Raw genomic sequence first — 16,874 nt, 5'->3', positions numbered from 1 at the left:
GTGCCTGGAGTTTTCAGTAGTAGGGGGAGTGTCAGTGACTGGAACAGCTGGGCCACAACATGCCTAGCCAGAACTTCAAATGAGGCTCACAGGCGCACTACGCAAAAATGCTAGTTTTTACCTGAGTCGCTTCTTCCTCTACAGTCTTTTTTAACATTGCGACGTCTTCTATCAACGGACCGTCCGTCTCCATTTCTACTGGACTGTTGAGGCTGGAGGAATCGATGTACACAATGAACTGGAAGTAAAACGAGATAAAAGAAACAAACGTAATCATTCCAGTGGGCTACAGGCTCAGATGGCAACACATCAGAGGTCATAAAATAATTGAGAGAACAGCAAAATAGAGTCAATATATAAAAATGAGGAAAAAGAGAACGTAAAGCCAAAAGGTAAGGAGATGCAAAATCAAACAGAATTTCGGAAAATGGGAAAGTGAGAACCGTGCGGCCTATTCACAAATCTGAAACGTTAGCAGGAAATCAGCCCTAGGTGCTAATATAGCAGCTTAAACTGAGCTAAGTTTTAGAGAAACATCAACTTCAGTTTTGGAAAAGTGGTTAGCAGGACACCGTGCAAACATCATCGTAACTTTCTGGGAGAGACAGCAGAAATAGATTAAAAATGGCCACCAGCACTGTCACTTAGTAAGAGGGGACAATCGTTTGTGGGCCCCTTACGTTGCAGGAGAGGAGGAGCATGTGGCATTGCGTCCCTAATGAATTCTAGACGATGAATTACTCCCATTACACACAAAACGTATTATGCAAATCATACCAAAGCTTTACAGTGACTGGGTATGTTACCCAGGGGATAAAACCTTATTTATGCACCTTAATATGGATTCATGTTCCCGCCTCCAAAAATGCAGGCAAGATCATCCCTGTATCTGTAAGGTGGTGGTCATGTTCTGTCCCTGTATAAGGATCAGGGTTTAGACAGGGAAAGAACAAAACTGGAAAATTACCCGTGCCAAGTGCACTCTTAAACACTCAGTCAACCATAACCTTATGCAGTCATGGCAGGGTTCTCCTCTAAGAACGTGGAGGTTCTACTCAGGGGAGAGACGTTTCAGCAGTTTCACAGACACTACAACAATGCGTGTCTAATCAGAAACGTATCACCCCTTACTTCAAAAAGTCCCATTTCCTTCAGACTTTCGGTTCGGCACACACCGACTAAATGAAGAGTAACAAAGCAAATACAGCAGACCCCACGCCTCACCAGGACCAGGAATGAAGACCACTGCTTGGGTGCAAAAGGCAGAATGATAGAAAGATCCGTAAACCCTTAAAATATGGATGTGCGTCTACTGGCTATGTGCTGCAGTCAGGATCGACTTCACTCACCTGTGGGTTTGATTTGGCAAGGTTCTCGATTTTCACCCAAGCCTCTTCTCGTTCTTTCCATTTCGCCTTTTCTCTGAAAGGAGCACAGGAAGCACTGTTATTCCTTCACCTCCATATTTGATATGAAATGTGAGTAAGGGCTCGACCAAAAAAAAAAACCCACAGAGTGGGTCAGTTGTCTCACTGAAGTGATTGTCAATGGTCCTCATGTACTGTGATCCCACTCATTTCCTCAAAGGGGAAAATGGGGAGGTTAAATACTTTCACAGCCCCTTTACATAGAACAGGCTGAATACCTCAATTGCCTGTATATGCTCTGAGTAAACCTCATAAAACCACAACCTGGTTTGTGAAGATACATGCAGTCTTACATGCTGCATAAATCTGTGATATTAACAGGCTCAACTCTTGAGATGCAGAACAGTACATCTCATCCTTTGCGGCGTGACAATATTGGCCCATTTGCGATTGAAAAATGCACTGTGCCAACATAAAAAATATTCCTATCACACCCGTGTGACAAGTTGTTTGGTTCAATTGAGTTTCATCATTATTAATGTTCATCTGCATGCCTTGAAGTTCAATACAATTTCTCTTCTAAGACAGAAAATTGCCTTCATTAGGAGAGATGTATTTCAAGTTCTCAATATCATCACGCGCCATGAATAGTGATACCTTAGGACTCCAATGCCGACTGCAAAAGGTGTTATATAATAAAGCATACCATAAAAAAGTTTTATATTAAACAAATTATCCTTCAGGTTGGTGTTACATTGACTTTAATTAAGATTAAAGATAGTTAACAGCCCGGCTTTGAGAGAGATCTTAATTGGTAGGGACTACTGCTCACAGGAGATGTACATTTGCAGGATGGATTTTCTGAGGGTTTTTTTAAATGTAAGCTATAGGGAGCTGTGTAGGTGTTCTTACTTGTTCTTCTCTGCTCTGAACTGCTGGGTACAGTCATCAAACAGCTTTTGGTTCATCTCCATGAAGAGCTTCAGGGCATTGTAGATCAGACCGTGGATGGTCCTGAGATGCATTTTAAAAGAGTTTGGGTAAGGTCAGGAGGATCGTGCTTGTGACACAATCGGGACTTGGAAACTATGAATTAATGCCATTTATACAGCTTAGGAGGCCACAGTGAACAGTATCAGTTAAATCTTTTAAATTTAGTACAGTTCAATGCAAGGGGATTAGTTACAACTGGATTCCATTAATAGATCACAAATAATTCATTTAATGTGCAATACCTTGCTACCTTAAATAGTAATGAGCAAATTACCTATGTCAAAAAGATGACTAATTCAAGTTTCAAGTAAATTAAAACCTGCCCTTTCAATAATTGCAGATCTACAATTGTACCGCCAATAGCCTCGATTAAGATGTGCAATGAGGTGAATTGAACCCGTCATATTTAAGAAATATTACACCCCAAATAGTTTGCATCACATTTATCCTCAAATGATGTAGAGGAGACCTGGCCTGGTCACACCAGGGGGAACAATAAATTATCTATTCACTGTTAAGAGGGGCTTTTCTGTCCATGCAACACATTTGTCAATTCATTTTATATACAGTTCTGACCACAGCAGGTTTTGTTTTTTAATAGCACTGACTTGATCAGAAGTTTTATAGTTGGAACACCGTATTTTCTATTTATTAAAAAAGCCTCTTGAAAGTGGCTCTCCCAAAGATTGGCCATCATTAGTCATCATTGATATCATTAACATCAGTATCACTGTACTGAAGGCCCAGGGGAGACGCTCGTACTTGTTCCAGTGGGTCTTGGAGTTGCGGTAGAGGGCGGGGAACATGATGGGGAGGATCTTGGCTGCGTTGTCACTGATGAGACTCATGATGTACTCGTTGTTCCAGTAGTACAGTGCTCTCTCTGCCACCTGTGTGAGAGGCAGAGCAGTTAGCACCCCGCCGCTCCCACACGCAAACAAAGAGCTCAAATAAAAGACAAGTCATGGTGATACGTATTTTATCCAAAATAGGATTGTTGTTTTTCATTCTTATTAAATTCAAGCTTCAGTTCAGTTTTAGTGTCTTCGACAGGCGTTTCTTAATTGGACTTTAGTTTTACAAATATGTTAACTCATGTAAACCTGTGAGTACCATGTTAAATCAAACAAATGGTAAACATGTTGTCCATCACCCACCATGCACTGTTACCACCTCTGATTTCATTGGATGGGGACAATTGTTTGACACCCGACATTCACTATGAAGCTACGCTGAATGGATTAATGGCAGACTTGAGGTAGTTAGATTTGGTGCTTTTATAATATTTAGCAAAGCATACGAAATGGGGCTGAATGAAATTAAAACAGTTTGATCTTCCAATTAAGGTTGTAATCGGAAGGTCCAGAAAATCGTTGTAATAAAACTAAAAATGGGAATTAAAAGTTGTGGGAATTAAAAGCTATCAAATGAACACAAGAAGAATTGTGTTACTTCTTTTGTTCATTAGAGAGAGTTACTTAACCAAGTTACTGTACAAACATTATGCTACACAGGCTAGCGAAGAAGGCAAACAAAATTATATAGCCCTCTTTTGGACTAGCGTGTAGTCCAACGATTTCATGACAACTAAACTACATAAATGAACATTTAAACATAATATAATAGTGCCTGGCTGCTAGCCGTACAACAGTCTGAACTGAGGCAAATTACAATGGCTTTGTCGTCTCCTAGTGGTAGACACATAATACTACAGTGTTAGAATGAACTGACGGAGACCCGTCCATAGTTAATCGGGTGGGGGACAAACGTTGTAATGTATTTTAATATGATTAAAGCTATGTAGAGTCCAGGGAGGAGGCCTACCTGGAAGTGTGGGCTGGAGACGCACTTGGCCAGCTGTCGAAACAGCGGCTCCATGACCTTGACGAATTCTGTCGGCTCGATTACGTCCAGAATCTCCTCCAGCTCGTTCAGGAACATCACCTCCTTTGGGCTGTGAGTCTTTGGCCAGTATTTGAGAAGAGCCATAACCACCTGTGAAACAGATATCCCACATAAGGGACAGAGGTGAATGCTGGCTCACGTGCATGCATGCGTGAGCGTACTTTTGTATGTGTGTGCGATGGAGAATGTGTGCATGAATGAATGCATGCATTTCAAACATTTCAATTCCAATTCAACTTCAACTCTAAATATTAGGGACAAACAATGGCAGCTATTTATTTACAAACTTTGTAATATAAACAATAAACTATTTTTCAGACACATTGGGAATATTTATTCTCATGACTGTAGTTTTAACAGCTAGCAGTAAGCCAAGAAATCCAGATAAACTTGCTGCCCTCAAACAATTCTTGCTGTAAACCATGAACTACATTCATACTGTCACTAAACAATGGTCAAATGAGCCGTACACTGCTTTAAATCACATTTAATATGGCTGGATATTTACTGAAGCAGTTCAGGCAAAGAACTTTGCCAGGTACTGCTGTTGAGCCCATGAACAATCAAACCGACAAAGTTGAAGTTGAAGCCCAGTAACTTATACACACCCCCACAAAAAGACATCACGCTTTACCAGAGGATAGTCAGAGACTGTAAAGAATCAAAAGCATGTTCTACAACACAGCATGCAACAATTTCCCCATCCGGTTTCCCACAATGGCAGACCCAGAATCAAAGAAGGCATTTCAAACTTTAAAATGAGAAAAGTAGAAGATGAAAATGGACTCACGGGTTCTGTGAGAGTGCTGTCCTTTTCTAGAAACTGTACCACACAGTATGCCAGCTGTAGGAAAATTGTGCTTATTAGATGCGAAGGAAAATGACTGAATCTGACAATATCTACATATGAGGGAACCTCAGAGGGGGGTTACACTGAAAGGGGAGCAGCGGTCTGCTGACCTCTGACCTCTGATCTCTGCAGCCACCGACTGCGCAGCTTAACTCAATCACTTTGTAGGAACAGTAATGAATAAATGTGTCTGCCACGAAAGCAACAACTAATTGACCATGAGCTACACTTCATAAGTATAGTTGTTTTTTATTTTATTTATGCTGCTCTCTCAGAAACTTGCTTCCCTCAGAAATGTCGAGGGGGAGGTGTATTTTCAGTTTCTTATCAAAAGAAAATGTCACTCATTTGCACTTACTAAACAGAATGTCTGGAAAAGACTTATGCTACTTCCTGGTTTAAACATCTGAGATTTGGACCTATACTTTACTATATTTGCAGAGTTTCTTTCTTTTTTAAGCCTGTTCTTTCCTATGTCGAGTTGGGAGAAAGCAGACAGAAAGCCCAGCAGCTGCCAGCTGAAGTCCAGCAGCTGATGCAGTCATTGCATCAGAGAAGGTTACTTCAAGAGCTACAGACGGCAGCTGCATGCCAAACTACTGGAGCCTCTCTGGTCTGCCAACCCCCACCCCTCTATCCAGGGGGCACTGCAGTGAATTATATGCCACCCCAGGCCAGAACATTGAGCACCAGTGAGCTTTAGCTGGACAGTCCCTTCAGTGCTGCTCTTTTTCATCATGCCTCAGGCGAGAGGCAGCAAGAATCCAGAAACCTTTCCACCCTCTGACCTTCTGACCAGAGAGACAGAAGGTGCCCCCATGGTAACCAAGCACCGACGGTGACATTTTAAAGAGGAACTCGAGTCAAAGTCTTCGGTTCGCCTCAGCGAGAGCCGACACTTTCTCCACCCGAGGTGAAAACCCTTTTAGCATACCTGCGGATGATAGACGCTCAGCGACTTGACCTTGTGTAAAGGCAGCAAAACCTTCAGCAGGAAAATCTTGTGTTCCTCTTTCAACGGTAAGGCAAACCCATTGATTATGCTGTTTGAAAAAAGAGAAGATGCAATGAGACACACTCGCAGGGTTTTGCCAGACAGGGTAAGAAGAGAAGCTACGCAAGGCGAGGCGTCAGATTTCCGCCTCGACGGAGGAAAAACTGACTGCAGGTTTCAACTACGTCGGGAGAAAAACAATTTCGTTCTGAAACCACAAAAGATAGACAAAACTAAATCTCTCACTGCAGCCCAAGAAAGATCCAACTATTGCTAATAATGAACAGTGGGGCCTTGAACATTTTACATCACTTTACATCACAGCATCAGCTGAGCGAGCCCTCTATCTCACACGATTTCCATCATGGGACAAGGGCCCGGCGGTCTCGAGGAGAGTTATGAAACGTTTGTCTGTTCTGCCTAGCTTTGAATTCACAGTGATTGTAGTCCCAGGCAGAAGCGGTCTGAACTATTTTGAGAAAAGGGTTTCCAACCTTATGACACAACATTATACTCCCATAGACTCAAAACATTACTTTTCTTTTTAGCTTCAGCAGCTGATAAATTCAGGGTCAATAAAAATAACAACATACCTTCCTAATATCTCCAGCAATTCTGCTATTCCATTATGGTGCTCTGTTTCATAAATGAACCTAGAGGTAAAACAAGAAAAAGGACATTGAAGTCAATTCAAAGTCCCCAATAATGCTGCCATCCTAACATCTGCAAAAGCACACCAGACCTAGCAATTAACAGCCACATCCATGATTGCAAAAAAACAGACAAAGAAAAAAAAAAAACACAATAAATGTTCAATAACTGTTGAGCAAAGTGTTGAATAAATGTTGAATGTTGCACAAACCTGCTGAGCTTGACAGCAATATCTCTTCTATGATATAGTAGACCCAACTAGCTGGCTCACCGTTTGTCCACTCACCTATAGAATATGTTATTGATCTGTTTCCTGATGTACGCCCTCAGGCCCAGAAACTTTCCGTAAATCCGGTGCAGAGTGGTTTTCAGGAAGTCTCTCTCCCGAGGGTCCTCGCTGTCGAACAGTTCTAAAAGCTGAAATCAGACAAAAGGTGGGTCCATGTTCGACATCTTGCAGAAGAGATTTATATCTTTTATTTATTAACACGGCCAAGAGGATCAGTACCTGCATCACAAACTTCTGGTCAATGTACTTCTTCGCTATGTTTGGCTGAAAGTCCGTAGATTCTAAAAACCTTAGGAAGAATTCATAGACAAGCTGGAAGAAAAAGAATAAAGCACAAAAACTGTCAAGAGAAGCATGAAACAGCCTTCCATTGGTGAAGGAAGCTGAATTAAATTTGCAGGTGAAGAAAAATAATGCATTGCAGAGATTTCTATTACGTAAATAAAATTTACCACCGCCTCAAAATGTTAAATGACATACTCAATTTACTAAAAGATTAGTAAATGTTTTTCCCCACTGTAAAGCCTCAACGAGTTCTGAAAATATCACTGGCAGGTAGAGTGTTTTAAACCAGCGCTACTCAACTCCACGTCCTGCGGGCCACAGCGTCTGCATGCATTTGCTTTAATGGTACGCTACACCTGATTTCACTAATTATTGTACCTGCTTGGTTCAGATAATAAGCCAATTTGTGAAAGCAGGTGGTGTAGCGCACGGCAGGAGCAAATACCTGCAGACACTGCGGCCTGCAGGACGTGGTGTCGAGTACCGCCGTTTTAAACATTCATGTCAACACAATATTATGTTCAGTACCTTGTAAGGCACCAGTGCATACACGCATTCAATGGTACACAACAGGTGCTGAGTGCAAAAGTTCAACACAGGAATGAAAGTATACGTTGAAAAACAACATTTCAACAGACCAAACCAAAGCATGTTTTTCTTCTTGGAGGTCTCTTGGGTGCACTAAACAATAACTGTCTCTGCCTTTGCCAGGGACAGAATTTGTCCTTGTGAAGAGAAGCCCATGTCAACCATGAGCCAGACTCATGCGACAGTTTGTATGAACTATTCATATTCGTCTTTCATTCATCTGCTGCATTTGGTATAAATGGTCCAGTGCTGGTCACAAGTCCTTATGCTTTTACACGGGTGTGGCAGAAACAGTCTTCAAGTTGCATTCACTGCATTAATTTGCTTAGCAGACGCCCACATGCAGGGTGGCTTGCATTGCTTGCATTTCCACGAGCTATCGAGTTCCACAGCTCTACGCTTACATGCGTGATCGCGTCACGCGGAATTCAAAACGGTAGGCGGACCGTAAGCACCTGGAGATGCGGCCAGGCGGCCTCCAGCGTGGGCTCGTCCTCCTCAGGGTCGAACTCCGCCCCCGTGGGGTTGGACGAGGGCGGCAACGTCCGAAACATGTTCACTGCGAACTGAATCAGAGAGGGTGATGGGTAAACTGAAGAAAAGGCAGGCATTTCCATCATGGCCATTAAACGGTCATATCCAAAACGGTTTACATGCTTTCTATTGCATACGTAAATTGAGACAAATGTTTCTTTAAAATGTAGCACCAATGATATATGCATTTCCTTGGTTTTGTGTGGACATGGCCAAAACCTCAAAATATATAGGATCTATTAAACATACTGCAGACTGTGTGACATAAATAAGTAATATATATAAATGCAGACCATATCCCGTGCCTTTTTGCAGCGGTATGGCGGAAGTCTTGTAAGACACCCGCCCTTGTAATAAAAAGCCTCTGTGGGACCTCCTAAAAAGTGTGGTTTACTGAAAAGTCTTCTCGCAAATACATGCAGTGAAACCCGGAAATAAGTATATAGATTTTGCCTACTTAACTTGTACTCGTTAAGTACCTGGCAATTCGTAACCAGCCTACATTTCTGTTGACATTTCACGTCTGCACCTTAAACTGATAAGCTACAAAGTCGGAATTACCACTCCGATCTTCGGGCAAATCCATCTACCTCAACTTCACAAGAAGCAGCTGTCTCGCGTTGATGGTAGGGGTTTCTCTTGAAAATTTAAGGTTAATTTGATAGTTGGATCTTGATTGTTCATGTAATTTAACAATGTTGATAAAACAACACTCTTGCATGACGCATGCAAGGCTAGCTGACCAATGCAAGCCGATTCCAATGTATGGTATGTATGTAGATGGCTTGTGTCTTTCTTTTGCAGGGAAGGGGAGATCTATAAGGCAGAGCTACATTTAGACAAAAATAATGATTTTACTTTAATAAAAAAATAACAAAAAATAATAATACATGCATAATAATACAATAATACATGGCAAAAAAGTACTGTTGCATAAAAAAAACAGGCGAGGATGCTTTCCAAAGAGGCCAATTCGATCCATCTTTTTCTTTCAATTTTCCACAATATACTGTAAATATTCCCAAATCTTCCAAATCTCCTTTTAAGCCCATCCCCATCTGACCCTTCAATATGTTTAAATACAGTAATGCAATAACTTCCACAGTGACATGGCTTGTAGTGATAATACAAAATGTAACTATTAACAATTATTAACAATTAACGATCAAAGAACAGTTGATGGATTTATAGGCTTAATCATCATATAACATTTTGCTATCCTTCCTGAATACTAAGCAGCTGCCAAGAAAGCTTCTTATCCCCCTGGTCACGCTATTGGCCATTTCAAAAATGAAAGTCGACATGCATTTTTGCAAGCATGCTTTCACGGAAATATCACTGCTGAGGCGGTTTTGCACCAACCACACGCACACCCCTCACAAGGTACAGACGAGCTTCCAGGGTAACGTTGCTAAATGTCAACCAATAGGCACACTCCTTATCTTATCTGATATATCACCTGAACAGTGCTGTCTGTCAGGTTCACGTTATAAAAGTTGCCGTGCAAGAAAATCATGATGCCACATTTTCTTCCTGAGAGAAATGCTCACTGGCATTTGGAAATATGAGTAATGCCATATCTCAAATCAGAGACCAAATTAAGAACTTTTTGGTCTGATGCTGAAACCACCCGTAGTGCATTCTGGCCCAATATCGGGCCAGTGACATTCTGGTAAACATCTGACCCACTTTCCAATGACACCCCCACCTCCCTCCAAAAAAAAATCTTCTGAAAAGTGTGCACATTTGCTTCCACTGAATTTGCTCTTCTGACCGAGTCAGGCAGTTAGTTGCCTTTAACAATTTTTATGCAACTAAAGTTTCCCTTAGGGGTAAAAAGTTCTACTCTTGGGTTTCACACTTAAGCTCTTTTGTGTTCACCACTGTACTGCGTTCAGTGCAAATATCTTTTTACAGTCTTAAGACAGTCATCCCAAAACTAGTTGGACCTCAAAAGGCGCTGACCTTTACAAGAAACTACTAAGCCATTTTCTGACTAAACCTAGGACAATACGAGCACAGGACGAAACATGATTCCTGACAAAGAAGCCACCATAAGATCAGTTTCTTTCACATTTTATCCAGTCGGGTACAACTCTTTCGCCCAGTGACTACTTTTTGTGAGATATTCACTTAGACAGAAACTAGCTATTTTCTGACCAAGAACAGCTGCTCAGTTGGCCACCTGACTGCTCCAGTGATTGCTGGTGCATTTGCGCTTGGCAAAGATTCAGCACACGACACATTTAACCCAAATAGCTTTGAAGAAGTAATAATTCACTTTTCAAGAGGGCCTTTCAACGCAGTGCCTGAGCAAAATAAACATGATAATAGACTCATTAGCATCTGTGCCCGTTCTACCCCTTTGATGATGAAAGCCAATGACTTCAAAGTCAGATGACGTGCGGAACAGGCTGAAAGGAAGGTGAAGCAACAGGCAGTATTCTCGCTCACGCTCCAGTTTTCTTATTTAAAAACAGAAAATAAAACACGGCCCATCTGTGAAGAAAGACCGCATTTGCACCTTGAATGGTCTCGGTTATCTGCTTTGCATAAGGATTCAGCTTTGATTCATAAAAGCAGCAAACTACCCACCTTGTGCGCACATACAAAAAGTAAAGCTAGAAATCAGAGCTTTTCTTTAACATGGCGGCTTTTTTATTTTTATTGTATTTTTGCTTACTTGGGACACTAATCAACAGTTTCAGTTTCCACATCAATGTAAATGTGCCAGAGTCAGCTAATGATCTCATTTTCATGTGTAGTCGCTAACCTGCATGACTCTGGACTATGGGAGGAAACCCACGCAGACATGGGGAGAACATGCAAACTTGTTGTGAGGCAACAGTGCTACTCACTGTGCCACCGTGCCGGCCATAAAAGTCTCATATCATTAGCAAAATAGACTGAGCCCTCCTGCTGATAGAGACTGGCCCCCTTAAACACAAAAATGAGTCATAAAACGAAGCCGTGTCCGGATGCTCCGGTTTCTTCATGCCCATACTTCGGGTGACGGCCTCACCTACCCCAGAACCGTTCCCCACAGGGGCGCACTGCACTGCGGGAGGCAGGGCGGTGATCCCGAGCGGATGACTCACCATGTGGACCACCTCGGGGTAGATGGGCTCGGTGATGACGCTGCGGTTGTGGGTGATGTACTCCACCATCTCGCTCAGAGCCGCCCTCTTCACTTCCTTCCATTTCAGGTCACTCAGCGGGTCCGAGACGAAGTCGAAGAGCACACAGCACTGCCGCAGCTTCTGGACAAAGAGCTTCTCCTGCTCCGCGGGGGGGACATCTTGGGGGGGGAAAAGGAAGGAGTCACGTCTCGAACCCCAGCTGGCGCGCTCACGGCGACCTGCCACGGTGTCCGCTTTAGCATCCGGTAAGGCAGCCCGCCTGGCGCATGCCAGTGCAGCTCGCTATCAGCAAAGTGGAGATATGGTTACCTTCCATTGGCTACTTGTGCAGGTGACATCACAAATAACCCTATGTCGGCATACTGGCTACCAGCATGAAGGGTCTAATGGTAAATGCTGCACTTATATAGCGCCTTTATCCAAAGTGCTGTGCAATTGATGCTTTTGCATTCTCCCATTCACATACACACACTCACACACCATGGCGATTGGCTGCCATGCAAGGCACCAACCAGCCCGTCAGGAGCACTTGGGGCTTAGGTGTCTTGCTCAGGGACACATTGACAGACAGGGTGGTATCGAACCGGCAACTCTCCGACTGCCAGACGACTGCCCTTACCTGCTGAGCCAAGGTCTGCATTCAAAACCTTAACATTGAGAGCTGGGTATATGATCAAGGAAAATTTGCTGGTGTCATGTGTATTACCACAATCAAAGCAATCTAGAGCTTTGCTGTTACATGAGATGGCATGATATCGGAGTTTAATCAGTAAGGCAATCCAACTAGATTAACCTGCCAGAGCAGGACACAAGCAGTACAGTGGAGACAAAGAACCTGTGTTCTAGTCAATCACAGAAATAGTCCAAGTGAAGTCTCAAGTGTCCCATTCCCAAGTCCAGGTCTCCAGCTCTCTAGTCCCAGAGTCAAGTCACAGTTATTGTGACTCAAGTCATACTCAAGTCCAAGTCCTAGTACTACAGTACTACAAAGAACACATGCTATTCACATCTTTAAAAATGTCCACAAAAGCCTTTCACAAGAATATCATATTAGACTGATGTTAAAAGTGTTGAACCATATATTTTATGTCAAACAGGGGACAAAAAAGAAAAACCTAAAAGGAGGAAAGGCTCGGAACCTGAACAATCCCCCAATGCGTCACAAGACAAAGGGGCTGTATTCCACACCATCTTGTTGAGTAGCGTTTTCTGAACAGGTTTCGTAACCTCACACCCCATCCTATAAGGTTCAAAAAGTATTTTCCGGTGTCCTGACCTTTGAAATGCAGAGGAGCCCCTGTAAATATCAGCCAAGACAGGGCCCATTGACACCTATGAATCTATTATGAGCTTTTGAAAAACCATTTAAAAAGTTCATAAAAATAGACATTGAACCAATTTCAATTTAAAACCGAATACAGACATTGGGTGCAGAAGGCTGCCACAACACGGTCACACGTTCAGCTGAATATGTGGTTACCTGGCAACTGAGTCTTACAAAGGCCAAAACGACTCAAAGTAAACACAGATGACAAGCTGTAGGTTTGCTCAGTCCAATGCCTTACACAGCAAAAACACATACAATCAAAAACACACAATAAAATAAGATTGCACTGCCTCCCCCTTCTAGAACTATCCACTTTACAAAATCTCCACCCATTTGGAGCCTTTGGAGGAAAACGGAATTCAACTGAAATAAATATAGTGAAAGAGTAAACTCTGACCCGTTAGATTTTCATTGGAACATAAGACAGGCAAATGAAGGACGAGGCAAAGAAAAGGAAGAGAAGAGCTAAAGGGACGTGAAAGGGGCCGAGGAGACGGACATCACACTCAAACCCAGACCACGTCAGAGCCTGCTGTGTCACCGACTCCCATGGCCCGATACACAATTAGTGACAGACTGATTAGGGGATCCGCTACGCCCCGCACCCAACTGCAGCTCCCCTGGTCCATCAGGGGGGCTGCCATCAGCCTGCCCTAGCTGCTTAGTCCTGACTGGGTGAACAGAACAGTTCCTGCTGCTGGCAAAGTCTAGGCAACCACACTGTTCGCATTGAAGAGGCGCTCGTATCGTAACCCTCTGCTGTTCATAATTTGCCAAGTCAAGAACCGAGGACGAATCACACATGGCTGCTAGGGAGCAAGAGAAGGGCAGAGGGAGAGTGTACTATAAATATCTAGTCGGGATATAAACCTCAGGATGTAAAGTTGCTGGAATACACCGCCACAGAAATACTTTATTGTAAGTAAGCTTCCTATATAGGGTATATTAGATTAGATTAGATGGTTACCCCCATCATTCAAATACTTCTAAATCCAACTGCAGCCACTGAGCTGCCGGGTCCACAATGTTTTTATTTGTCATGAATGAGTCTCATTTCAAGGAAACTGGCTCTTGAGATAAGGATATATAATCTCTTTCCACACCCTCAAGGCAGTGTTACAGTAGAGTGACATGGGTAAAGAACTGAACTTCTAAACTCAGGGTTGTAGGTTCAACTCCATAGCAGGACTGTACCACAAAAAGGTACTTACCATTGCCTATTGAGCCCTAATGGATATTTATGTGACGAGGTCAACTTCGAAATTCACATCAGAGAAGGGTGTCAAGAACACAATGCGCTACAGCTCAAGACTTTTTTTTAAAGCATTCAGATGTTATTACTGTGATATGTTTGTCCCAAAAAAAGCAATGAAAGTTAAAATGTCTGGAGCTGATATAGTAAATTGGGTTTCACAATGCGCATTCACCATGAATGAAGGTCAAAAGGACTAGTCTAAGTGGATACGCAATTGAGAAGTCTACCCTGACCCAAGAGGAAAATGAAAAGTCTGTTCTCAATAGCACTGGAATATGCAGATCTAGAAAAGAAGACAAAAATAATCCACATCCACATAATAAAAATGGTGGCAACCCTCTTCGAGACCCATCAGAGAGCAACATGGCAATAATCCCTTTACAGAAAATTCCCCAAAAACATGAATGTGGGCAGGAATGAAAGGTGTAGGGTCACAATCAGTAAGTCTGGACCTCCAATCCAATTCTGGCCCTGGTTCTTTCCTCCCAGGTAATCCCGGTAATTAGCTGAACTGAATTAAAGGGCGGGTGGAAAGCCAGTAGTTCTCTGACCTTGAACACCGTGATTTGATGACCCCTGGTTTAGGGAATTATCTAAACAATGTGTCCATACAGGTGGTGGTATGGTGGTATGGGGGGGGGGGGGGGGGGGTAATCCATCAGGCATTAGGTAAACTCCATAAGTCACTCTTACTCCATCCAGCACCAACTTTCGTAAGGTAGCCAAATAAATTAAAACAATAAAATAGTCCATAAAAACCTTATGTTGACTCGTGATATTACCTAATACATGTGCAACATAGATTACATAACAGAAAGTGTGTATTTTACTAACTTGGTTATATCCAGTTAATTTTGTTCAGAGACCCAGCCAAAGTGCCCACTGGGGAAATAGACAGCGTTCCTCAATTATACCATTTAGGTGTGTAATAAAATTGTTCTGATTCGAATCACAAAATTGTGCACATTTTAATCAACATTATAAAAAAATATCTTTGTTGTCCACACCCAGACTTGGAGAATATTCAAAAGAAAGATCAATGCACAGATTCTGTCATTAAAAAAATCTTGAAGCACAGGTTTTGTTAGATAGCCTACATTGTAGATTGTGTTGAAAGATAATGCGCTAGTTAACAGTCATGTATATTTTTGTATATTAAGTGTATACATAAGGATTAAAACAGATTTTTCTACTCCAAATGTATTGTTTAACTGCCCCCAACATAATGTGAAGAAATAAACAAGCTTAAAACTCTCTGGCTCCTCTTATTTTCAGCCTGCCACTGGGAAGGGAAGGGGGTCACCAGTGCTTGCTGAACTGGTCCCCCCCCCGGTGATCTCTGCAGGTCGTGCAGCGCTCCTGTGCTAACGGGGCCGAACCTTCGCACAATTGTTGAACCTGGACAGGAAGTGTGTTGGGACCAAGAGGAAGTGCGAGGGTCAAATGTTCCTCGCTCTACACGGTACATACAACTCCCACCCAACAGCGCAGTGCAGGGGAAGGAACATTCTGATCCTGGATGACTACATTAACTCATAACTGTACCCTTTTTTTACACCAGCGGCCACAGCACCGGGGCACTTCCTGTGCAGGACAAACAGAGGCCTTAAACAAAGTTACAAAGAGCCCGAGACCACCCTTTTCCCCACAAGCTGCATCCGTTTTACCAATTTCACGGTTTATAGTGTATAGACAAGATTCACGGAGGAAGACCAGAGCTGAAACAAGCGGTCTCTTCCAGGGGCCGGAGTCAGGTGTGGCCAGGACAGGTGTGATGCGTGTAAAGAACCGGCTGTGAATGCCAAAGGAACGTTCTGAGGAAATCGAATCTGCAGCGTGAATTAACCGCACACAGTCCGGCAACCCTCAAGCTGGAAAAGTGAAGCCTTTAAATAAACTGCTCGTCTTGAAGAGCCGAGTGGTTTTGACTATGCCAGCCTCTGATGTGGTGTTACAGATTTTAAAAAAAAAGTAAAAGCTGTCGGAGGAGACCAAACAAACATAGACACAGACGCTGAAATGCTCTCCGATTTGGGAAACTCTTTCAACCAGGAGTGCTGTGGCCCGTAACGCTCTCAGGGCAAGCTGCATTGAAGGGATTGGTGAGGGGCATGCTCGCTATGTCACTTCCAGGAAGACTCAGATCAATGAGTCATCAGCCAAAAGATTAGTAATGGCCGATGCTAAGATCGTTTGGGAGTACTGAAAGAGAAGATTAGTAATGACTGAAAGAGATGATGAAGGGGCTGCACTGCTGGAGACAAAAGATGCATCACGCATCCGATAAGGGCTATAAAGATAAAGAGATAGAGAAAGAGAGACATAGAGATGCCCTGGGATCCCCTTTTAATACCTGGCTGAGGACAACCTTTGTGTCATGAAGATAATTCCAGGTTAAAAGCGTCCACATAGTACTCAAAAGGGCTTCCAATGGAGGGAGACTCTCTGCCTTGCCATCACTTTGGTAGAGGTTTGTTCTTTGTTCCAGAACTTTTGCGGTTTATCTCTGTACTTCTTTGCAAACTGTAATCTTTCCTTCCGATTCTTTGCATCTTGTGGTATAGCCTCTATATTGCTGCTCTCTAAAGGCCCGGACACACCAAACCGACAGTCGGCCGCGGCACGCCGACAAAGATCGCCTCGAGTCGATACGCGTCGTTAATGTTGGCTGTGCCGAACACACCGCAACAACGGTC

The 16,874-nt window shown here is 43.0% G+C and overlaps 1 protein-coding gene across 2 annotated transcripts in view; it reads right to left on the bottom strand.

Moving 5' to 3' along the window:
* The window catches only part of LOC133128123 (serine/threonine-protein phosphatase 2A 56 kDa regulatory subunit gamma isoform-like), a 43,057-nt gene that overhangs the window by 2,720 nt on the left and 23,463 nt on the right, over positions 1-16,874 (bottom strand). For both annotated transcript variants that reach the window (XM_061241427.1, XM_061241428.1), the window contains 12 exons: positions 11,555-11,754; positions 8,378-8,488; positions 7,269-7,361; positions 7,047-7,177; positions 6,703-6,762; positions 6,050-6,158; positions 5,056-5,109; positions 4,185-4,355; positions 3,123-3,250; positions 2,280-2,381; positions 1,350-1,422; positions 122-238 (listed from right to left, as the gene is read on the bottom strand). In XM_061241427.1, coding sequence (XP_061097411.1) covers positions 122-238; positions 1,350-1,422; positions 2,280-2,381; positions 3,123-3,250; positions 4,185-4,355; positions 5,056-5,109; positions 6,050-6,158; positions 6,703-6,762; positions 7,047-7,177; positions 7,269-7,361; positions 8,378-8,488; positions 11,555-11,754 — 1,349 coding nt within the window. The remainder of the gene's footprint in view (positions 1-121; positions 239-1,349; positions 1,423-2,279; positions 2,382-3,122; positions 3,251-4,184; positions 4,356-5,055; positions 5,110-6,049; positions 6,159-6,702; positions 6,763-7,046; positions 7,178-7,268; positions 7,362-8,377; positions 8,489-11,554; positions 11,755-16,874) is intronic.

This window comes from Conger conger, chromosome 5 (assembly GCF_963514075.1).
Source record: "Conger conger chromosome 5, fConCon1.1, whole genome shotgun sequence".
Lineage (NCBI taxonomy): Eukaryota > Metazoa > Chordata > Actinopteri > Anguilliformes > Congridae > Conger > Conger conger.
Note: the sequence above shows the minus strand (reverse complement) of the source record. Positions and strands in the feature narration are given on the sequence as shown.